General features: G+C 43.3%; 1 protein-coding gene across 1 annotated transcript in view; it reads left to right on the top strand.

Moving 5' to 3' along the window:
* LOC126249140 (DNA-binding protein RFX7) overlaps positions 1 to 25,450 on the top strand; it is a 131,475-nt gene that overhangs the window by 83,527 nt on the left and 22,498 nt on the right. Inside the window, exon 4 of the mRNA XM_049950794.1 lies at positions 9,557 to 9,749. Coding sequence (XP_049806751.1) covers positions 9,557 to 9,749 — 193 coding nt within the window. The remainder of the gene's footprint in view (positions 1 to 9,556; positions 9,750 to 25,450) is intronic.

Genomic DNA, 25,450 nt, shown 5'->3' with positions numbered 1-25,450 from the left:
CCTTCGACGATTGTGTTTCCCAATGGCAGTGACAGTTTTCAGTGAGATAATGCGCCCTGTCACAAGGCCAGGAGTGTGATGGTGTGGTTCGAGGAACACAGTAGTGAGTTCCAATTGATGTGCTGGTTGCCCAACTCACAAGATCTGAAACCGATCGAACTCATGTGGGATGTGATTGAATGGGGCATCAGAGCTCATTGCCATTCCCCAGAATTTACAGGAATTAGGCAACTTTGTGTGTGTGTGTGGGGGGGGGGGGGGGGGGCGCGCGCGCGCAGATGTGGTGGCAACTCCCTCTAATGACCTACCGAGGCCTCATTGCTTCCATGCCAACACACATTACCACTTTTATCCACACCAAAGGTGGACATACCAGCTATTAGGTAGGTGGTCATAATGTTCTGGCTGATCAGTGCATATGCCTTTCATACACAGCACAACCAAATGCTTCTGGATCCTTTCACACCAGACGTGTTTCAGCCTCCTGTGTACTGTTATAGTCACAGAGATTGGCTTACATTAGAAAAGTTTCACACAACATTAAGTGAAGCCAGATATTTGAGCCGGCCGCGGTGGTCTAGCGGTTCTGGCGCTGCAGTCCGGAGCCGCGGGACTGCTACGGTCGCGGGTTCGAATCCCGCCTCGGGCATGGGTGTGTGTGATGTCCTTAGGTTAGTTAGGTTTAAGTAGTTCTAAGTTCTAGGGGACTTATGACCTAAGATGTTGAGTCCCATAGTGCTCAGAGCCATTTGAACCATTTGAACCAGATATTTGAAGGTTGCACCTCATCATTGCTATTGGAATATCTGAGTCATAAATGTGTCAACATTATGTATCGTAGTGTTGTAGCGCAGTGGTTAGCACATTAACCTGTTATGTGTAAGAAGGTCATATCAAAACTCATGAAGCACAGTCATTAATTTTTTTAATCTAATCAAAAAATATTTATTACTATTTTTTCATTTAATTGATTTAAATGTATTTTTTAAATTTCTAATTCTTTGCCATATCATTTTCATTATTGTATTGGCTTTTTTATTTGTCCTTATTTTTTTCCCTATCATTCTTTTGTCATTTATAATCTGCCAGTATCTGTAATCTACAACAAGTGCCAACCAAGACTGCTCATTGGTTGGTAAAGTGGCAGTTCATGTAGCCAGTGTGAGGATAATTTCAGGTAACCAGTGAATGATAGGAAGAAATTACAGTTAGTTTTTTGTGCTGAAACGGAAATTTTTCTGTCTAAGTTTGCTCATTGAGATTAGCTTTAATCACTGTGTACAAAGCAATCGTGATTTTAGATCTGCTGTCATTTTCTTGGATACATTGCACATCACAAGGTTGTGGTTAGCCAAGGGCATGAGTTAATTCAGGGCTACAAAATGAGACATCTGCAGCAGTTCAGTCATTCCTCACTTAAAATCAGCTGTCAGCAGAGCAGAGGCCACTTTCAACATTGCTCCACATTACACGTTAAGCGTTTGTGAAGTGACCTGCAGTAACCTGCAGACGATGTGACAACACTGTAGCAGCAAGTGACAAGTATTAACTATCAAGTGATTTGAATTGGACTATAGTAGTTGTAATATTTGTTTGTAGAACAGTAGCTGTTAAATTAGCCCAAAAAAGCAATATTTTAGAGCCTCTAAACAAATCTTTGTATGTCAGTAGACCAATTTGTGGACATAGCATTGCAGCTTACACCAGGTACTGTGTATTTTGTAAATTTCTGTGAGCAGTTGAGTACGTTGTTTTAAAATATTCCATAGACTTTCTCTTATTAAATCATATAACTTACCATTCAGGTAGTAAGTTCTATTATTTTCAATGACATTGTGTATTTGGAGATTAAGTAAACCGCAAAGTAACACACTATTATAGTCAACCTGTGCTGCTTTGGATAACATACAATTTTCTAATTGTTATTGCGTATCATATCAGTAATTAATAAGATTTTTAATAGTTGATTGCATTCATATCAACAGGATACTATAAACTACTTTTGTTGCAATTAGCTCTACATATCATAATATAGCTATGTGTACAGCTCTTAACTAGAAATCTAGAAATTAGTGTAAATCACAAAATTGTCCCATAGAAAATTGGTTTTGTAGCCAGTAGAAATAAAAAAACCCAAAGTATCTTTTTTTTGGGGGGTGGGGGAGGGGGTATTTCTGGAAACTCTTGGTCAGGTATGTTCAAATGACACAGAAGAGGAGAGAGTCCAAATAAAGACCAGAAAAGGAAATTTTTTATAACCCATTAGGTTTAACTGAGCTGTGATGTAGCCCTAAATGTCAGGGAACCAGAAATGTGTTGTGGCCCAAGAAAGATCATTATGACATCATTATATGAAATGAAAGTAAGAATTATGAAAAGTAATTAAAAATGCAGATAATAAAATGTGGATGGAAAATGTACTTATATGAAACCAGTGTAACTTCTTTTTAGTCTTAAGCCACAGGAGACTGAAAAAAATTGCGGGGGAGGGGGGGGGGGGGACGACAGAAGACAAAGAGTATCAAATGGAGTAAATGATGGACAATGAAAAATTATTAAAAATGGGATGTTTTTCACAAAGAATAAGGGATTTGGGGACAGTAGAAGAAAAATTAAAAGTAAGTGAATACAATGGAAGGATACTGGCAGCAGCCATTGCCTTTTATGGAAGGGAATGAGACAAAACAGCGTTAACTGAAGTAGCACAATAACAGCCAGAATTTTTGTATAAAGAAGAGAGTCAGGAGTAAGGTTATGAGTCTGTCAGGAGGAAGAATAATATGTAACAGGAGGAATGTACACATTGTATGCTACCCTCAAGCTTCAGAGTTCTTGAGCGGTGATGATGTTTGAAACACTGGAGTTACTGAACACTGATGAAATGTTGTTTCCCTTCAGAAGTTGGCTAATCCTGCCCGACACTGTGCCACAGAAAGGCAAAAACACAAGTTCTCGCCCTCTTCTTCAATGGTGTTTTTCTTGCGTGTCTCACTGGGGGTAGCCTGCGATGCCTGACGGTGATTGTACCCATTTTCCTGGAACACTCTTCAGAGGCAGCTTAGTTGTGGTGGTAGGTTTTCGGCGTCTGAGATGGCTTAAGCATGACGAATGAGGGTGTTTACAATGCCACCTTTTTTGTGCCGGATGATGACGGCTGAGAGTGTGCAGATACTGATCCGTGCCTGTAGGTTTCCTTTAGACACTGTGGCTGAGGTGCCCAATGGTTTTTTGCCAAACAAGAACATCAGGGAAGGGTAGTGCAACATCTCTCTCTACTTCAGTAGTAAGCCTTATGTGGCTGTGAATGCCAGACAGCTGTCTCAAGAAATCTCCCAGTTTCTCACATCCATGGGGCAGATAGTAAATGTGTCATCAAGATAACAATAAAAGCAACTTGGCTTAGTTGGAGCCATGTCCAAGGCAATATCTTCAAAATCCTCCATAAAAACATTGGCTGTAGATTGGGTTAATGAGCATCCCATCACCATGCCATTTCACCGGTGAATGTACTAGCTGCCATATAGGAAGTATGATGATGTCAACCTGTGCTTAATCAATTCCATAATTGTACTATCAGATAACTGAGAGAGGGGACTATGCAGTCTTTAACAGAAACATGCATAAGTAGGAGACCACACCAAAGCTGACCATTATGTCAGCTTCCCCAAGATATAGATGCTTAATTAATCTGATGAAACTGTCAGTGTTCTTTACATGATTCCTACAGTGACCTGCATGCAGTTTAAGCAGACTGGCCACATGTTTTGTCAGTCTGTAAGTTTGTGACCCAGTGTTGTTCATAGTGGGGCAGAGAGGTGAATACACTATAAGGGTCTTTAGTACTCAAAGCATAGCAGTAAATAGAGTGGCCTTTGGGTTGCATATGAGATGTGCTAGGCTTTCCTTTCCCTCTGGGTATCCACAGCCAGCTTGTATTGTATGATAAACAGGGAGTGAAATTTCAAGTAATCTGATTTGCCTAAAAAAACTGTTGTATGTATTTAGTTTATCAGTAAAACTTTTAATTTTCATATAAAAAATAATAAAAAAAGAACACTGTTTTGGGATTCCTGCATGATCTTTGCTATGCATTCAATTTTGGGGAGACTGTTTGCGAAGAAAAAATAATTTTTCCATATTTTATAGCCACACATTGCAGGTTGATAATGGACACATTTTCTATGGCCATAATTATTGCGATACTTTAAAGTAAAGTACATCACCCCACATATTTTGAAAAGTTTGCAGTGCAAAATGTAGTTGCTGACCAGTTTAAGTTTGGCATATTTTATGCCATACATTACTGTGTACAGAACATAGCTAACATATTGAAATTGTTTTAATGGTGGAAGAAGAGTCATATCTCTTTCAATTTCTGAGAAAATAAAAAAGATAAATTGGAGATTGCCCTTGACAAGGTTGGCAGCTATGCGACACATGCACGGCTATTGCCACTTGCTATTCGGAGTGCAGAGTTGCCTCATGTTTCTCTTCTTCATATTCTGTTGATGCAAACTGAAGCTGGAAATGAAAGAAAGACTTCATGAAATGAAGACAACCGGAGTCATCATCTCATGATGCTGACTGCATGTTTTTTTCAGTCTGTGCTGTCTGGTTTCAGGAAATAATGTTACCTATATTATTTTATTCACAATGTTACCTATGTTATTGAATTTATTCACTGATTTATGTATAACATGTTCACTTTACAATTGCCATTTTAGCTGTGTGAGCTATGACCTGTTGACATGTTCTGCTATCGCCTGTTTCAAATGACGACTGAGTGATACAATCGTGCTCAGTGAAAATTTATCTTACAAGGGGAGGCCGCCAATTGTGAAATTCAGATTCGATTCATACTGCGCATAATAAAAGCTCATGGCCAGAGGTGTAATGTGGCAAAGCACCAAGATGCACTTCTCAGCCGTTGTCGAGAAAATCGACAGTTAAAAGAAACCGTTGCGGTGAAATACTCTCTACGATTAATAATTTTCTACAGCGTCGTGGCGCAGCGGTAAGCGCTCAGGTTTTAATCCAAAGGTCGCCGGATCGAATCTCACGCCATGCAATTTTTTTGTTATTATTAGTTTTTTGTAATTTATATATAAAAACAAAGATGATGTGACTTACCAAACGAAAGTGCTGGCACGTCGATAGACACACAAACATACACACAAAATTCAAGCTTTCGCAACAAACTGTTGCCTCATCAGGAAAGAGGGAAGGAGAGGGAAAGACGAAAGGATGTGGGTTTTAAGGGAGAGGGTAAGGAGTCATTCCAATCCCGGGAGCGGAAAGACTTACCTTAGGGGGAAAAAAGGACGGGTATACACTCGCGTGCACACACACACATATCCATCCACACATATACAGACACAAGCAGATATATATATATATATATATATATATATATATATATATATATATATATATATATATATATATATATATATATATATTAATGAATTGCTTATGCATGTTGGTGAAGGCGGATCGCTCTCCAATTGTACTGCCTCCATTTTTTTCCGTTTGTTTAACAGGGTGTACCAAAGCTCTCCCGTCCGCACTAATTTTCGACGATGTTATAAGTTGCGCTAGGGACTGCATCTACCTTCTTTCGAAGTTAGCAGGCAACTACGCTGTTATGCGGCTGCTCGTTTCGGCCCATTCAACATCTGTCCTTCAAGTGTAACGAGCGAGTAACGGAGTTTATATTTCATACCTGCCACAGCAAATTTGTGTTCGTGGGGTCTCTGTTCTTATTCGAACGTTCGACTTACGCTATACGTATTCGTTTCGGAATATCGTTTCTACGTCTTCCGTTAACTATACGTGGTTAACATTATGAAAACAATTAATAACATTTGTGAAATACAACTTTGTTTGCGGAGAACATAATGATGTTCGAAGTCCCAAGTTTTTCCATGAGAAACGACTTTCAACAACTTATTATATGCATAATTGTTGCAACTGATTGCCGGGAATTTTATATATATATATATATATATATATATATATATATATATATATATATATATATATATATATACACACATTTGAATTACAAAAAAAAAGGTTGCATGGCGCGAGATTCGATCCGGCGACCTTCGGATTACGAACCCAAGCGCTTACCGCTGCGCCACGACGCTGTAGAAAATTATTAATCGTAGAGAGTATTTCACTGCAACAGTTTCTTTTAACTGTCGATTTTCTCGACAACGGCTGAGAAGTGCATCTTGGTGCTTTGCCACATTACACCTCTGGCCATGAGCTTTTATTATACGCAGTATGAATCGAATCTGAATTTCACAATTGGCGGCCTCCCCTTGTTAGTTCCTGAAGTGTACTTGGTAGCGTGCAGCAGAAAAAAAAAAAAAAAAAAACAAATATACATTCTGTTAACACATTCTTCTATAGAAAATCGGTTGAAATGAGCAGTGGGAAGATGAAACTTGTTTTATGATTTTTCAACAGAACTAAACTACATTATTTATCAACACTTTTCCATCTGAATGCACTCTTCAATAACATATATTTGCTCGATGAGTATCCATTTCGGCAGACCTAAGAATACACAGAAGTAGTGTAGGAGACAATGGTACTTATACTCTTAATATATTCTTATACGGGAAAGCACAGGAAATAATAAAATAAAATTGTTGTGTTTCTGTCTGATAACTAACGTGAATGTGTAATATGTCGGCCATTGATACTTTTCCTATAGAGACGTATATGAAATTAAAATAAATCTGTGTGTTACAACCTAATAACTGGAGTTGGGGTTCAGATCACAGTTGTAAGTCTCTTCGCACCTTTCTTGTTTTATCTCATTCTTCTAAGAAAGTTATCATGCCATTCTTCAGTGTCTTCCCTCTCAACAAGAAATTTTTTTTTTAATTTTTTTAAAAAAATGAAGCTAACCTTTCCATTTTTCTTCTCAACAGAACTGAACTACGTTATTTATCAACACTTTTCTGTCTGAGCACACTCTTTGACAGTGTACATTTTCGTGATGCCTATCCATTTCAGCAGACTGTAAGAATACACAGAAGTATGAACTTTAACGTGACTGCACAATGCCGAACTGTGTGTCAGTCATGTACTGTTGAGCGGTGTCGGACACCTTTCGTCGTGTATGTATGTAAACAAAGTTTAGTTCCACTTTCTACCATTGGAAATTGTAAAATGAAGAGGTTATAATTAACTTGAAAACCAACAAGTCTAATGCAAACCCAAAAGAAAGTAGATGAGGTAGTGAGTAAACAAGTGCACACAGGGAAAACAGCAGTAACATTTGTGGTTCAAATGGCTCTGAGCACTATGGGACTTAACATCTATGGTCATCAGTCCCCTAGAACTTAGAACTACTTAAACCTAACTAACCTAAGGACAGCACACAACACCCAGCCATCATGAGGCAGAGAAAATCCCTGACCCCGCCGGGAATCGAACCCGGGAACCCGGGCGTGGGAAGCGAGAACGCTACCGCACGACCACGAGATGCGGGCAGTAACATTTGTGCTGCTGCACTAGGTACACAGGGGGGAGGGGGGGGGGGGGACAGGGCACACGCCCTCTCATTCTTCTCCACAGGAAAGCACTTCTGTGCTCTGTTCTGTAGTAGCCCACTATAAAACGTAGGTGTTCTTGGTGAGTGACTCAGGAGATACGCTTGTGCTATCCTGAAAAATCAGCCATGGTAGAATGCACTTTAGAAAATAAACACTGCATTGTATTCCATGAAACTTCTGTCATTGTGAGGATGAACAGGTTTTGAGATAAAAGAAGCTCTAGAAATAAAAATATCTGAAAATCCCATGAATAAGGATGGTGGCTTGCAGCCCAGCACAGCCTGGGATGCAGCCACCACAAGGTTGAAGTGGACACGATGGACACAGAACAGAAATATTACAGTATTTGGCAAGCAAGCAAGCACCAGTGACCTCACAGGAAGCGGCATGTCTATACACCTGTGAGCCACAGTCACATGGAAGTCATTTACCACTCGACAGTGGCTGAGGAGAGTTCAGTTGAAAGCTTGTGGGATTTTAACCACTTATTGCAGCTGGATGCCTGAGAAAATTTTACTAATTAGTGTCACCTTGAGCCCTTACATTCATATGAAATAGAGACTATTTCAGTGGAAGCCTTCATAATGATTTTTAAGGAAACATTTAATTCAAATGTACTTTCGTTTCTTTTTCACAATGCTAAAGGTCTTGGCAGAGTGTGGCTGTAGTAAATAGTAATTTGTGGTTGCAGAACACAGATTGCCTGTAGATAATTGTTAAACTGTTAAAAACCACATGATTTCTCCACTATTTTAAAAGATTGCTGTGCAACTTACATGCTCCAAGGATGCAATGCATCATTTTTAGACACAATTTCATAACATTTGTAATGATTGCCTTAAATTGTGCCATTCTGTGACTGTTAGCAGATATGAGACCAACAAAGAAGGAATATCACATTCTTGATGTATTTAGGTTCGGATTTTTTGTTGTATAAATGGTAAAAGTGAGCTAGGAAGTCTTGTTTGAACTGAATTTTGTGTTATCAATGCGATTCAAATGCACTGCTAAAATTGATAATGTTTTTGCTGTCAACACATGCAGTCTTCTCTTTCTTTGTAAGCCCACCATATTCTTTGGTGTTGTAACTTACACTTCTCCTCTTCCTTCACCCTCGTGTATCAATGTTCTAGTTGTTGTCTATCAGTGTTCCAGTTACCTGTAGTTCTTAATCTCTATGTAGCTACTCTTTAACTATTGTCTTCCTTCCACCTCTCCATGTGTGTTATGAACTTAGTTACTGGTTCCAGACAGGATTTTTTCAAACATTGATGTAGCTGCCTTGTAGCCAAGTTCACTAATGTTTATTAGCACAAGGCTTGATGGTTGAAAAAATTTCATCATCAGTGCTTAGTTGGGAAGGAGAGGAGATAAGGCATGAAGCTCCTGATGCCCAAACCTTACACCAATGTCCTGAATTAAATCTTCAAACTCTGTGGAGTCTCTCATGGTTGAAGACAAAATGTCCATTAGGTTTTTTGAGCATGGTAGAAGTCTGGGCTATGTGTCACCTCAGAGTTTCACCCTGGTACAGATACATACTCAACAATTCGTACAAGTTGAAGGAAGGAATTGGCAGATTACTTCCCGTAGAACATCGCCTGTAGCAGTGAATAAGAAACTCCCACTTTAGCTATATTTATGATTGTATCAGTATAGTACAAGTTTTATTTCATTCCAAATGCCTGACGGAACCATTTTTTGTGTATGCTGCAAACTAGAGTTTGATTCATTTATTTATTTGTTGTGAAATTGAATACAGTCTAGGTAATACAATTTTATGAGATTTTCTAATCTTATCATTAAGATTCTACCCAAAAATGTAGCAAATTAATAAAAAATATTATTATTATTATATTACTGTCATTATTAAGAAAAATCAGAATACTGTTGCCTATGTCTGATTAAGCATTGGTATAACGTGTTTATTTGTATCTCAAAGAAGATGGTTACTGTAATAAACTATCTGAATTCAAATTTTTCAGTGCTTACTGCAACAGTAATATGATGAAACCTCTCTCTACTGCTGATTTTGGAAAAGTTATGAAACAAGTATTTCCTCATGTACGACCACGACGACTGGGAACAAGAGGCAATTCACGGTACTGTTATGCCGGTATGCGGAAAAGGGTTAAATTGGAGACACCACTTCTGCCTGATGTTGGGGAACCAAAGAAGGTATGTCCATGTGCAAGAAATATTATTTTAAACTCACTCTCCCTCCCTCCCTCCCTCCCTCCCTCCACGTTGTGCCAGTCAGACACACAGTGCCAGGACTGTAGTTTGGCAGGTGGACTGGGGTGGGGGTTATGTTGGGTGGGATGGGTAGAGGGAGAAAGAGGTGGGAAATGAGAGGATATCCCTTATTTCCAGGCCTGATAATAGATAATCAAAGCCCTGACAAAGGATTTGGTTTAGTTCTTCCAGTCTGGGAAGATGTTGGGGTGACAAGGGTCACACTCCTTTGCAGCTGATTCTTGGCAATTGTATGAGAATTATGGGTGTATGAGGATACGGCACGGGAACTCTGTTTTCAGAATTGCTTTGGGGACTGCTGTCTGTATGTGAAGCCCTTTGTGAGAACTGCAGTATACTGGGCAAGGGAATTCTCGCCATTGCAGATATAGTGTCCACAGGTAACCAGATTGTATGGGAGTTATTTTTTGGTGTGGAAGGGATCAGATGTCAAAAGGCGGGTAGATACTGTTGGTGATTAGTGGGATTAATATGGACAGAGGTGTGGATGGGGCTTTCTGAGAGGTGGTGGTCAATGTCCAAGAGGTTCACACAGTGTGTTGACAATGATCTAATGAAGCAGTTGGGCAGAGCTGGTATTGAGGTTGTGGAGGAATAAGGATAGGATGTGTTGGCCTGGAGTCCAGATCATGAAGATATCATCAGTGAATCTGAACCAGACAATGGGTTTGGGCTTTTGGGAGGCTAGGATGGTTTCCTCTAGATGGCCTGTAAAGAGATGGTCATGGGAGGGTGCTATATGTGTGCCAGTGGTTGTGCTGTGGGTTGTTTGATTCCTGTCAAAGGAGTAGCTGTGCGAGATCTTTTTTGAGTTATGTAGATGGTAGTAATCCTTGCAACACATCCTTCACTCCCATAATCCTCCCGGTCTCAGTCTCCACGAACCCACTATCCCCCATTCATTCCCTATTCCTCTGCTCTTTCATCTCTCCTAGTCCATATGTCGACATCATATTCATTGTGCACCATACCTCACCCACTTTGAAACCCATGTGCCACATTCATAGCTCGTACACTTGCCATCCCTCCCTCCAACATTCCTATCCTGCACATGCCGCCCCTCTCTGAGCTGCTAGCTACCCATCCCCAACCCTATTCCTGTTCCCCACCTCTTTCCCCCTCCACTCCTTCCACACACAACCCCCACTCCAGTCCACATGCTGAACTGCAGTTCCAGCATTGTGTGTCCAGCTGGCACCTTCTGCTGTTCAAGGAGTAGTCTCCTTTACTCCTAAATTATTCACATTCTGAAGGACTTAGTCTAGTAGCTGAATATTTCGAGAATTGTTTTTCATTGTGCCAACACATGACATAGTGGCTCCTCTGTGACGAGAACCAATTTATCCTTCCATATTTTTGTTATCCAAGCCTATATGTTCCATTGTTAGATACATCAAATGGAAACTTACAGTTGTCAGTCACCAGATCATGTAGGGTAAGGTTCCGGACTAAATGTGTCATTACTGTATGCAATGCCCATCTAATACTGGCAAAGAAACTGTTTGAAGCTGCAAAGTAGTGTCAAAATGTTAAACTCTGAATTAAGTATATGCAAGAAAGGTTAAATAAACTTAGTGATGCGAATGTCAGTGCTAGATGGGAAAAAATGTATGTGAAAGTTAGAATTGAGGGTTGCCGAAAATCCGAAACTCATCGCTACCATTGCCCATCTGAATCATCTAGCAACATGTGAGTGTATGTAATAAAAAAATATGGAGTCATTGCACATAAATTTCCCAATCTCACCATAGTTACAGTAGATGACTTCAGTTCCCCATAGTTGCCTGAGAGAAGTAAGCATTTAAAAATTAATGCAAAGAAAAATTCTTAATACGTGTTTAATTTAAAAATTTAATATGTGCTCCCAAAAATGTTTACTACTTAGTTAGAAAATCCACTCGCAAGGACAATACTTCAATCTTTTGACATCAAGAAGCCCACATGTTTGTGCCGAGCAGATAATATAAGTGAACCTAAAGATGTTGTAACATCTGTATTTACCAGTAGCTGAGAGAAACAAAGGACAGTAGCAAGTAACTGATTGATAATTTCATATGTAGGGTGCAGCAGTCTTTCATCATCATCATCATCATCATCATCATCATCATCATCGGGCTAAAACTGTTCACTTCTGTCACTCAACATCAAGACAAACAAGTGAGATATGGACCATGGGTCGTGGTAAAGATCCACTGTAACTTAACAACAATATGGGGGGGGGGGGGGGGGGGGAGATCCTGCTAGTTTGCAGATTTAAAAGAAGCCATAGTTTTCTGACAACCGTACACTGGAAAAAAATAAAAAAGGATGAATAGACAGCTGTAAGAGAAGCATGCTTATACCAAATTGTCAGAAATCTCAGAAAGTGTTTGTTGTGTGAAAGTTAGTCTACAGATGAAAATTATCTGTCCAGACATCTGTTGACCCAGCACACAGTGAAGGCGAAGGTGCCAAAATAAAGGCAGAGTCTCTGCATAGGAAGGTCTAACTACCATAGGTACTTGATGAAGCCTGGAGTTTGTAGTTAGCTGTAAACCTGTTTCATAACATACTGCTGCCAACTGTGCTGCATGCAATGTGAAATACACTCCTGGAAATTGAAATAAGAACACCGTGAATTCATTGTCCCAGGAAGGGGAAACTTTATTGACATATTCCTGGGGTCAGATACATCACATGATCACACTGACAGAACCACAGGCACATAGACACAGGCAACAGAGCATGCACAATGTCGGCACTAGTACAGTGTATATCCACCTTTCGCAGCAATGCAGGCAGACGATCGTAGAGATGCTGGATGTAGTCCTGTGGAACGGCTTGCCATGCCATTTCCACCTGGCGCCTCAGTTGGACCAGCGTTCGTGCTGGACGTGCAGACCGCGTGAGACGACGCTTCATCCAGTCCCAAACATGCTCAATGGGGGACAGATCCGGAGATCTTGCTGGCCAGGGTAGTTGACTTACACCTTCTAGAGCACGTTGGGTGGCACGGGATACATGCGGACGTGCATTGTCCTGTTGGAACAGCAAGTTCCCTCGCCGGTCTAGGAATGGTAGAACGATGGGTTCGATGACGTTTTGGATGTACCGTGCACTATTCAGTGTCCCCTCGACGATCACCAGTGGTGTACGGCCAGTGTAGGATATCGCTCCCCACACCATGATGCCGGGTGTTGGCCCTGTGTGCCTCGGTTGTATGCAGTCCTCATTGTGGCGCTCACCTGCACGGCGCCAAACATGCATACGACCATCATTGGCACCAAGGCAGAAGCGACTCTCATGGCTGAAGACGACACGTCTCCATTCGTCCCTCCATTCACGCCTGTCGCGACACCACTGGAGGCGGGCTGCACGATGTTGGGGCGTGAGCGGAAGACGGCCTAACGGTGTGCAGGACCGTAGCCCAGCTTCATGGAGACGGTTGCAAATGGTCCTCGCCGATACCCCAGGAGCAACAGAGTCCCTAATTTGCTGGGAAGTGGCGGTGCGGTCCCCTACGGCACTGCGTAGGATCCTACGGTCTTGGCGTGCATCCGTGCGTCGCTGCGGTCCGGTCCCAGGTCGACGGGCACGTGCACCTTCCGCCGACCACTGGCGACAACATCGATGTACTGTGGAGACCTCACGCCCCACGTGTTGAGCAATTCGGCAGTACGTCCACCCGGCCTCCCGCATGCCCACTATACGCCCTCGCTCAAAGTCCGTCAACTGCACATACGGTTCACGTCCACGCTGTCACGGCATGCTACCAGTGTTAAAGACTGTGATGGAGCTCCGTATGCCACGGCAAACTGGCTGACACTGACGGCAGCGGTGCACAAATGCTGCGCAGCTAGCGCCATTCGACGGCCAACACCGCGGTTCCTGGTGTGTCCGCTATGCCGTGCGTGTGATCATTGCTTGTACAGCCCTCTCGCAGTGTCCGGAGCAAGTATGGTGGGTCTGACACACCGGTGTCAATGTGTTCTTTTTTCCATTTCCAGGAGTGTAGCAGTTAGTGTCACTGGCTGGCATGCTACGGGTTGCCAGTTCAAATCTGATTACCAGCAAATATTTATGTATTATTTATCAATTCCAGAAGGTTTCTGAAATTTCTTGTTTGTAATATTTGTCTATTCTGGAAAATTAAATGTTTGTATAATTAGCAGTATTTTCCATACAGGAGGCAGTTCTGTTTAGTCTATGTTGATATCTAAAACAAGCTCTCTGTGCTAAGTGTTGTATGTCATTGATTACTTCGCTTTCAGATTTGGGTTTATTGCAGTTATGACATGTCATTTTTTGTATAGATACTATGTATTGACTCATGTACCTCTCAATTACAAAAAGCTACTCAGATTTGTAAAAGAAATTGGTTTGTAAAAGAAATCTACATACATGTGATTATCGTAAGCATTTAAGGTGGACAGAGATAACTTTGGATCACAAATTGTGAGCCATAACTCATCCCTAAAAGTATGTGCGTAGCAACAGCTGGACCAGTTCAGAATGGGCAGGTCAGTGCCACTGACAAAGAATAATGCTCATTACCATTATGACAATGCAGTGGAGGTAGCTGCTGTAGCTGCCAATAGGATCTGGTCTGATCGAGTAACAACGTCAGTGAGTGTTAGTGGTCTTTGTGAAAGGGGAGGATGATGCACATTATTTCTGCATTAACTACTGACAACTCAACAAAATCACTATAAAAGGTCTCCTACTGCCACGTATTGATGACATCATACACTGCTTAAAGAAGCAAAGTATTTCTCTACTATAGACATGGAGAAGGGCTACTGGCAACTAGAGGTTGATGAGGCTGACCAGGTTAAGACTGCCTTCATAACTCCTGACGGTCTGCGTGAGTTCAAAGTTATGTGGTTTGGATTACGTAACTCTCCAGCCACATTCAAACATGTGCTGTACAACATGCTTAGACACCCTAAATGGACAGTGTATTTTTGCTACCTGGGTGACATTGCAATTTTTTAAAGACATTTGAAGAACATCTCAGATGCCTGACAACCCTGTTGAAGTATGTTCAGCCTGCAGGTCTCATCGTGAAGCCTAAGAATTGCATGTGCATCGTCCAAGAAATAAAAATGATGGGGCACCTAGTTAGTAGTGGTGGAGTCTGTCGTGATCAAAGGAAAATAAGAGCAGTCCCAAATCATCTGGCTCCTTGGCACATTCGTGATGTGAAAAATTTTGTGGGAATGTGTTCAAACTAACAGTGATTCATAAAGAACATCTGCATTAAGGGACATCCCTTGCAAGTGCTACTACTGGGAAATGCCAAATTTTCCTGAAACAAGGTGCAAGAAAGATATTTCCTTGTCCTTAAAGAGGCAATAATATCATATCCAGCCCTAGCATTATATGACAAGAATGCTGAGACAGAACTTCGCTCCAGGACAGGGGCGACAAATTGTTAAGGACCACAGGGAGCAGGGCCCTCTGGAAATTTTTATATATAATTTTATTGTGTGTATTTTTTCAGTGTTAAACAGTTTGAGTATGATATGATTTTGGTGTAGTACAAGTGACAGAGACCAGAAGTAATAAGGTCCTGTTTCCACTGCTCCATTGCATTGCAGAGACCTGGTGTCACTCAGAGCTGCCAGTAGCTGGGCAAGATCTTGCTACCACACCTCCCCCCCCCTCCCCCTCCCCCCCCTCCCCCCCCAGCACATCCTTCCACAGTGACAAAAGTCTTTTCCTCTCCCCACCCAATGCTGAGGACCAGTGTGACAGTCACAGTGACATGACCAAGCTGTTTCTCTTTCTACACATCATCTCTCGCCATAGCACTGCTTAGGGCTATCTCGGGTGAACCCACTGGACAGACCAGCTCATGCCTACCCCTCCCTCCTTTTCGCACACCCCAGTGGACTCTGCTGTCTCTCTCCATCCCTTGGCTGTCTTTGAGTCTCCACAGTGTTTGGTGAAAGACGCCTGGGGCCCATAGGCAGAAATGACCAAGCCTGCGCTCCCACCACCCCGCACCCCCAGAAAAAAGTACCATTCTGCAATTTTTTTCTATACAGATACAGGAAATTTTGTAATTTGTAAGGTAGGTTTAATCATAATGAATTATTATTGAAAAATATTACTTATTTGAGCTACCTAAACAAAAAATATTTCACATGACAAATTAAATGTATCATTTGTTGTAAATAAATTACCAGTAGTACAGAGTTATCTAAAAAGATGTAACTTCAAACAAAATCTTTGTCTTATTTGTGGCAGCTACTGTAAACTGATTTGATCATGTTGTATAATGAAGAAAAGATTTTATTTGCTCCTTTTAAATTATCAACATTATGTGAATCATTAATAGGAAATTGAATCGTGTTCTTATTATAATTTTACATTCTGTTTCCTTGCTTTGAGTGCAGCAAGGTCATTGATAATGTAATTGAAGTCAATTTTAGCAGCCGTGTGATATTCTGTCGACAAAATAGCTGAATTTGACAGTCTACTTCATCTGTACTTTGCCATAAATATCCTCAAAGCGAGTGCTTGATTTGTGACTGTACACTCTGGTATGCCATACTGACACCTCTGACAAAAAAGAGCATTAAAATAAATTTTCAAGATGTTTAGATTTTAAAAAAGCAACCCCCTCCCCTCTTCAGAAGGTCACATTACTGGAACTTATTTTTTACAAATCGAGCACTGCTCTAAGCTATTTTGATGTTTGGCTAAGCACCTCCTAACCCCTACTTCAGGAAAATAAAATAAAAATTAAAAAAAAAGTAAGAGATTCAGAATATCTAAATGGGAATCTCTGTCAGTGCTCTTCATCAGCTCTTTCTACTGGAATTTGATTGCAACTATTTTGTTAACTATTCTGCTGTATCAATATCTGTTATATTTAACACCATAATCTGTTGCATAGTTTTCAAAATAAGGCTCAAACATCTCATTTAATGCTTTCCTAGAAGGAAATTAAAGTGAGATGAAATGATATGTTATATGTGAGATTTATTTCCAATTTTACTTATTCTTCTATCAAATATTTTGAAGCAGTTTAGCATAAACAGTTTCACTCCAGTCCTCAGTTGACAGAAATCAGCAAAAATTGGAAGCTTTCAGTTAAATAGAATGTAAATTGCTTCAAGACTTGTGGCCAATCTTTGAGTTCCTACAAAACTGTAGCGAAGTAGTAACTAAAATGCCATTCTTGGCTATGAACTATCTGTGGAGGTGGCAGCCATATGAACCAAGTGCACTGTTGATACATAACACAAGTGACACACGTTTGGTAGTAGTCATTTCTTTATGTGATACTTGAACAAAATGGCACTGTGAGAACAGTGTGCATGCCAAAGGAAAGTCTTCTTCTCACAAGCAGAGGATAGGAAAAAGTGGTGCAGGAGAACTCGAGTGCTGGTTGGTTCTTAAATTTTCTTTCTCATCATCTTAATTGTCTTTGTGTCCTGTCTGTGCCTGTGCCCTTGGCTGGGGCCTAACTCATTGTGGCCTCAGTACGGCCATGCCTATAGCTCAGATTTTCATTATTGAGTGCCTTACTGCATCTGCCACCCCCGTGACCCTCATCCCCCCCTCCCCCCGCCACTTACTGCCATTCATCAATGGGAAATGTCACTAATAGCAAATGGGGCCACCTCTCAGCAGTGTATACTTATATGGATATGGTGTCTGTTCTTTAGGACATGTCTGAAAGAGCAGACACCATTTATGACCTGCAGCCATCTAGAACGAAATTAGAATTATATATTAATTCCTTCAGCTGCTGACGGGCGTTGATATATATCAACGGGGACAGGTGAAAATGTGTACCCCGACCACAACTCAAACCCGGGATCTCGTGCTTACATGGCAGATGCTCTATCCATCTGAGCCACCGAGGGCACAGAGGACAGTTCGACTACAGGGACTACCTCGCCCATACCTCCTGAGAGACCCACATTCTCAACTTATATGTCCACGCACTACATTCATAGTGTCCCTACCCAACACACTCATTACTCGTGGAAGACATTCTTACCAAGTCCCGTAAGATTTTGGGTATTATGTGTGCATCTGCACAGAAGAGGAAGGTCATGGCCGATATTGCCAGAACTATATACTTATATGGATATGGTGTCTGTTCTTTCGGACATGTTATGAGTGTGTTGGGTAGGGACACTACAAATGTAGTGTGTGGACATATAAGGTGAGAATATGGGTCTCGCGGGAGGCTTGCATGAGGTAGTCCCTGCAGTTGAACTACCCTCTGTGCCCTCGGTGGCTCAGATGCATAGAGCATCTGCCATCTAAGCAGGAGATCCCGGGTTCGAGTCCTGGTCAGGGCACACATTTTCACCTGTCCCTATTGATATATATCAATGCCCGTCAGCAGCTGAACGTATTAATATATAATTCTAATTTCGTCTCAGTAGTGTGGTTGAAACTTGAGCATTCTTACAAACCACCATTTGATTTATTAAATATGGAAGAGAAACTATAAATCAAGTTCTTAAACACACTGCAACCAACTACAATGTTACACACAAAACTCCAAAAAAAAAATTGTAGGATTCACTTCTGTGTGTACTTTATTAGCTACAGTGTTTCATGGATTAGATTTATGTTTGTAATTGTATAATTACTATATTTACGATGTTTCTAGTGCTTTTTAAGCAGTATGACATAAATGAAGGGTATATAACAAACAGTTCAGAACAATTCCATTATGAAGTTTATTGACTTTTTATTTCTGTTCCAACAACAGAAATGAGCACAAGCCGCTTCTTCACTGATGGTAGTCATTACAGGATAGATGCAGTTCTAGTGCAAATTCAGGAAAGTGCTGATAAGGTGATAGCTTATGTGTTCAGCGTACTCTCTAACTCAAAGATGAACTAGTCTATATATAAAAAAAAAAAAGAGAATGTCTTGAAGCTGTTTGGTCCATTAACAGTTTATGGTCATATTTAGTTGACAAACCATTCACCCTTGTGACAACCATCCTCTGTGCTGGCTGATGAGCTCGAAGAATCCATTGAGTCGACTAGCAAGGTGGGTGCTGAGATTTCAGGAGTGCAATGTCACAGTGGTACACTAAAGCAGATCCAAACACAAGGACACTGTCATTTGAGGAATTCTTTGATGGAAGACAGCGTTGTGGATGATATCTCTAGCATCATTGCATTAAATGATATTTCTGCTGAACAGAGGGAAGATCCAACACTGCTGAAAACAATAGAGACCTTAAAGTAGCAGAAACTGACCAAAGGAGAATTTCACTTAGACAGAACACTGTAGAAGATAAATTGTAATCCAGTGGGGTGGAAATGGCTGCTCATCATCCCAGCTCATCTACAGCCAACTGTCATGAAGTATTTCCATGATGCTTCAACATCGATCTGTTTGTGAGCCTCATTAAGAAACACCAACAATGGAAGCATGTGCCATAGTTAACTCCGGGCATCTGATACCCATTCCACCTGGCGCAGAACCATTGCACCAGATTGGAATTGACATCCTGGAGAGGTTATTGAAGTCAACAAATGAGACTCAATTGATAATAGTTGGCATTTACTGTCTCACTTACTATATTGTCACCAATGCTGTGCTGACTGTTGAAGCTCTGGAAATTGCAAGGTCCCTTGTAGAAGAGATCCTTCTGAAGTACAGAGCACCCTGTGTAATGACCTCTTGTCATGGAAAAGTTTTCCAGTTGAGACTAGTATGGGGTAATTTCATGTTGCCACATTACTCGCAGGATGACAATTGCCTTGTATTCACAGATGAGTGACCTCACAGAATGCCTGGCAGATATTGTCTTAATGCACATTGATGTCTTTCATGACATTCATATGTAATACAGTGAAGCAAGACACTACATACTTCGTACCGTTCTTTTTGTTCCATGGTCATGTGGGCAAAACAACAAGGGATACACTATTCCCATTTCAATTGGATGATATTCAGGATGACTGCATGAAGCACCTTTTCACCAGGATTGATGACAACGGGGTCACATATGGTTTGTGGATGCTCAGGAGAAGTACAGAGAGCACTATAATCCCAAGCACTAGCAAGTGAGATACAGCCTAGTAGACTTGGTATGGATATTTATGCCAGTTTAGGAAGTAGGACTGTCAGAGGAGTTGCTAAAATGCTACTTTTGGCGATATCGTATCCTTTGTAGCTTCTGGACATCAAATACAAATTCAAGTATTATGCCCCTTCATCACAAAGACAAAAGCTCTGAAGATTTTTTCCATGTCTTGTATGTGAAGCCCTACTACAGTCCTGAGATGGAGATCGATGGAGGGGGAATTTTTATTCAAAGAAACCAAAGGTCCACTTTGTGATTGTGAAGCTTCGATGGGAAGCACTATCTTCATTGATCGTCATAGTGAAGAGGGTGTGACAAGACAACCTGAATGCGAAGATCCTCCAATACAGCCATGCAAAGGACCACTGTCAAGATCTAGATCTATAGATTGAGAATGATGTAGTCAGCTCCAATGAGAACTGAAACACATGTTCGCTGTTTCTCCAGGAGAGGGAGCAAGCTGTGCTGCATGCAGTGTGTAGTACCAGATAGTTGATGGTTGGTGTGCTGCGGGTCGCCAATTCAAATCCAGTCACCAGCAAATCTTTGTTATTTATTATTTCTAGAAGATTCTTGAAATGAAATGTCTTAAGTTTGTAAAGTTTACATATTTTGTAATGTTTGATGTTTTTATAAAAAGCAGCACCCTCCTTCTAGGAGGCAGTTCTGTTACGTCTGCATTGATGTCCGTAATAAATGGACTTTGAGTAATAAGTTCTCTACTTCACTGATAACACTGCTTTTAGATTTGGACTTGATAGGAATGACAACATAACAATATGAATTGCTGAACAGAACTGGCCACGTTGTTACCAACAAAGTCACTGGAGCAAGATCTCATGCAGTCCAGCTTTTGGTCACTTCCGCATTTTTTTGGTAAAGGAGAAGGCATACCTTAACATACCTGTCCATAGTAACTATCATTCTAACCCTGAGTGTGTCTGTGATGCTGTGTAAACTTGTGGTAATGAAAGATACATCATTCTCTTGTCAACAGTTCATGGTAAGATTGACAAGTGTAATTTGGTAGTTGTGTTTCTGTCAAATTGATACAAACGCATGTTGTTCTCCGTTACAATAGCAAACATTGGTTTTGACTTGCTGGGTAACTGTATCTGACATGACGACTCTCATGTAAGGACTTAAAGAAAACTGCTTTATTAATTGCAGTAGTACACTGGAAGAGCTAATGTATATGAGTGCCTTCAGTCATTTTCTGAACATGAAATACATGAAGCATTGGAGGAGGAGAATCTTTCAATCCCATCTGTAGTTGTTCATAGCACTCCAGTTCACTGTGAAATGATAAAGTGTTTCATACTGAAAGTTCCTATTTCCACTCAAAGATTATATTGGCTGTTGCTGTCTGCTGATTTGTCTTGGAAATGTGACAACAGCCAGAAGCTGATCATTCTTGAGACCTCCAGTGTAACGACCACACCATGTACTTAATTTAATTGTTTTGTACCTTCTTTATTATATCAGAACTTGAAAATATCAATTCGGTTGTAAAGTTCTTTTATTATCACACGACCGGTTTCGGGCTCTTATAAGCCCATTTTCAGGTGTCATACTGGAAATAGCAAAATACAGGAGATAATTTTCACACGTGACAGCACACACAAAAAAACAGCAATTTTTTTTTTCATAAAAAAGTTTTCAAAAACATTTAAAAACCACCAGTCGAACTAGGTGCTGTGAAACTTATGTCAATGCAAAAGTGACGCTAGACAGTACTACGGACAGCTGTCTGGGTAGGGAAATATACAAATAATACCAGGACACTTACACTTGGTGGTGTGGCCCCCGAGCGCCGCGGTGGACGTGTACTAGGCGTGATGTGCTACCTATGAGCACAGAACAGGGAGTAGTGGATGCGAATGAGGAAGCAAAGTGGTAAACCAGAGTGGCAAAAGTACTGCCATCTGTTGACAGAGAGAAGAATGTGGGGCCACTAACCCAGCCGTTCACAATTTGAATTAGTGGTTTACACTTAAAATGAAGAAAAAACAAACAAAATTACACAAAAAATGAACAAAATAAGTTTAAAGTGCATTATGCATAGTAAAGGAGCATATTGAACAAGTCAATACAGAACTGTGGTGAAATTGAGTGGAAGCTGTAATATAAAATTATTATATAAACCGTAAAGCGCAATGAAACTTTCCTTTACATGATTGGCAAACAACTTTTTAATTTAGTGGGGATATATAAGTGGCAACGTGGAACAACGCGCCAGTCATCAGTTAGAAGAATATACACATGTGCCACTCTACAAACTCTTGTTACTGATCAACAGGTAAAGTAGCGAAACCTTACAGTCTATACTGTCAAAAAGTAATATGCCAATTAATAGCTAGCAGCAATAGCCCTAAAAGGACACATTAAAAATTGGGGCAATTTAAAACCTGCTAACCAACAGTCGACAACTAATCGAGGCTTACATCATGAAAGAAAGGTAAATTTTTAACTAGTGATGGCACAGATAATTTCAGAGCACAATGATGTTCCATAGTCATAGAATTAAATGAAAAACATGCAAACATTTTTTAAGAGAGGACAATTTTACAGCTACGTAAAATGAACTGGGTGGACCTTGCAGACCTCACTATTGTTATGTTTATATTTGGATTATACACTCTTCTTTGCAGCAGCACTACAAGATAACTCTGCCTGACTACTTATGTGCAAATTCATCATAAATACTGCAGATACCTACATTGGGCCAGGTCGGAGATTTTCTTCACTTGGGGAGTGGATTTTGTGTTGTCCTTATGTTCATATTGTCATAACTGACATTCTATTTTTGATATGGCTCCTCCTGAAAGCCAATAAATGGAAATATGTGCATTGGATAATTGTGTGAGGCATCAGTAGTTGAGAATATACACTATTCAAAAGAATTGGGGGAACACCACATTGGGTGTTTTTCATACTCCACTGAGTAATAATTGAGGTCTAGATATGTTACCAAATTATAGCTTTATCTTTCACAAATTAAGGATATAACAAGAACTGGAATGGCCGACAGGTGTTGAAAACGAAGTGCAAACAATGTTTCATCCCATCTTATGGGATGCTTCTCATTGGACTTCAAGAGCTTCATTAATGAGTATGTCCTCCATGAGCATTTATCAGCGCCTGACACCTATGTCAAATTACCTTCCCTTAGGAAAGTGGAATGGCTCAACCACTGTGATATGACTTTCAAAATGATGGTGAGCAGCAATCATTCATTGTTTCCTTTCTAGGTTTAAGCTAGGAAGGAAATGACAACTGGTTTCTGCTCTACATCATTTTGAATGACACCTATGTGGCATGCTCTATATAAATCTAAGGAGGTCACCCTGTGGTAACTATTCCCATTCTTCAGTGAGAGTCCTTAGGAGTTCTGGAGAGACTGTGCTGGAACTGGATGACTACGAACGCATCTATCAAGCATGTCCCACACATACCCAGTGGAGTTTAGCTTGAGATTCACCATAGACCATTCCATTGCTTCAATGTCCAGACTTCGCAATACATCCCTGGTGATGCCCACCACATGGGCCCGAGCATTATTGGGTGTGCAAAGGAATTCAGGGCCACCACTGTATGTAGTTGCCACTACATGGTCCAACAGGATCTGTTCACTGTACTACCTGGTGGTAAGGCAACCATGGACACTGACAAGATCTGTACGGCTGGTACCACTGATGCCTCTCCAAACCATCACAGAACCTTGACCGAATCTGTAGCTTTCCTGGACAACATGTGGCAGGTACCGCTCACCACAGTGTCTGCACACGCGAACAGGGCCATCATCTTGCGCCATGGAAATCTAGACTCGTCTGTGAGTAACACATTTTGCTAATGACGAAGTTGCCAGTTGACATGGAAACTGAACCTAAGGTCAATTGCGAGATGTTGTAATGTGAAGAGCGATACTCTAACACAACATCTGGGGTGAAGATCCTTTCTTGTAAGCTGTTCCTTAGTTTGAACAGATATAGTTGCTCCACTGACTTATGAGATCATCTTGCAGTGCTCTGGCTCTAGCTGCATGATGCCGCAATGCAGAGATGGGCAGATCTCCCCCCCACCACCGTCGCCTATCCACCACCACCACCGCCGTCGCCTATCCACCACCACCACCGCCGTCGCCTATCCACCACCACCACCGCCGTCGCCTATCCACCACCACCACCGCCGTCGCCTATCCCCACCACCACCGTCGCCTATCCCCCACCACCACTGCCGTCGCCCCTCGCCCCGCCCCCCCACCGTCGCCCCTCGCCCCGCCCCCCCACCGTCGCCCCTCGCCCTGCCCCCCCACCGTCGCCCCTCGCCCCGCCCCCCCACCGTCGCCCCTCGCCCCGCCCCCCACCGTCGACCCTCGCCCCGCCCCCCCACCGTCGCCCCTCGCCCCGCACCCCCCCGCACCGTCGCCCCTCGCCCCGCACCCCCCCGCACCGTCGCCCCTCGCCCCGCACCCCCCCGCACCGTCGCCCCTCGCCCCGCCCCCCGCACCCCCCCGCACCGTCGCCCCTCGCCCCGCCCCCCGCACCGTCGCCCCTCGCCCCGCCCCCCGCACCGTCGCCCCTCGCCCCGCCCCCCCCACCGTCGCCCCTCGCCCCGCCCCCCCCACCGTCGCCCCTCGCCCCGCCCCCCCCCCACCGTCGCCCCTCGCCCCGCCCCCCCCACCGTCGCCCCTCGCCCCGCCCCCCCCCCACCGTCGCCCCTCGCCCCGCCCCCCCTACCGTCGCCCATCGCCCCGCCCCGCCCCCCCTACTGTCGCCCATCGCCCCGCCCCGCCCCGCCCCGCCCCCCTACCGTCGCCCATCGCCCCGCCCCGCCCCCCTACCGTCGCCCATCGCCCCGCCCCGCCCCGCCCCCCCTACCGTCGCCCATCGCCCCGCCCCGCCCCCCCTACCGTCGCCCATCGCCCCGCCCCGCCCCCCCTACCGTCGCCCATCGCCCCGCCCCGCCCCCCCTACCGTCGCCCATCGCCCCGCCCCGCCCCCCCACCGTCGCCCATCGCCCCGCCCCGCCCCCCCCCCACCGTCGGCCCTCGCCCCGCCCCCTCCACCGCCCTCTCTCGCCCCGACCCCCCCACACCGTCGCCTCTCCCCCCCACCGTCGCCTCTCGCCCCGCCCCCCCCCACCGTCGCCTCTCGCCCCGCCCACCCACACCGTCGCCTCTCGCCCCCCCCCCCACAGTCGCCTCTCGCCCCCCCCCACAGTCGCCTCTCGCCCCCCCCACAGTCGCCTCTCGCCCCGCCCCCCCCCCCGTCGCCTCTCGCCGTTCCCCCCCCCCCACACCGTCGCCTCTCGCCGCGCCCCCCCCACCGTCGCCTCTCGCCGCGCCCCCCCCCCCACCGTCGCCTCTCGCCGCGCCCCCCCCCCACCGTCGCCTCTCGCCGCGCCCCCCCCCACCGTCGCCTCTCGCCCGTCCCCCCCCCACCGTCGACTCTCTCCCCGCCCCCCCCCCCACCGTCGCCTCTCTCCCCCCCTACCCCACCGCCGCCTCTCTCCCCCCCCCCTACCCCACCGCCGCCTCTGCCCCCCCTTTCACCCGCTCAGTTCCCTC

The sequence above is a fragment of the Schistocerca nitens genome, chromosome 3 (assembly GCF_023898315.1).
Source record: "Schistocerca nitens isolate TAMUIC-IGC-003100 chromosome 3, iqSchNite1.1, whole genome shotgun sequence".
NCBI lineage: Eukaryota > Metazoa > Arthropoda > Insecta > Orthoptera > Acrididae > Schistocerca > Schistocerca nitens.
The sequence above is the reverse complement of the archived record's forward strand: the minus strand, read 5'-3'. Positions and strand labels throughout refer to the sequence as shown.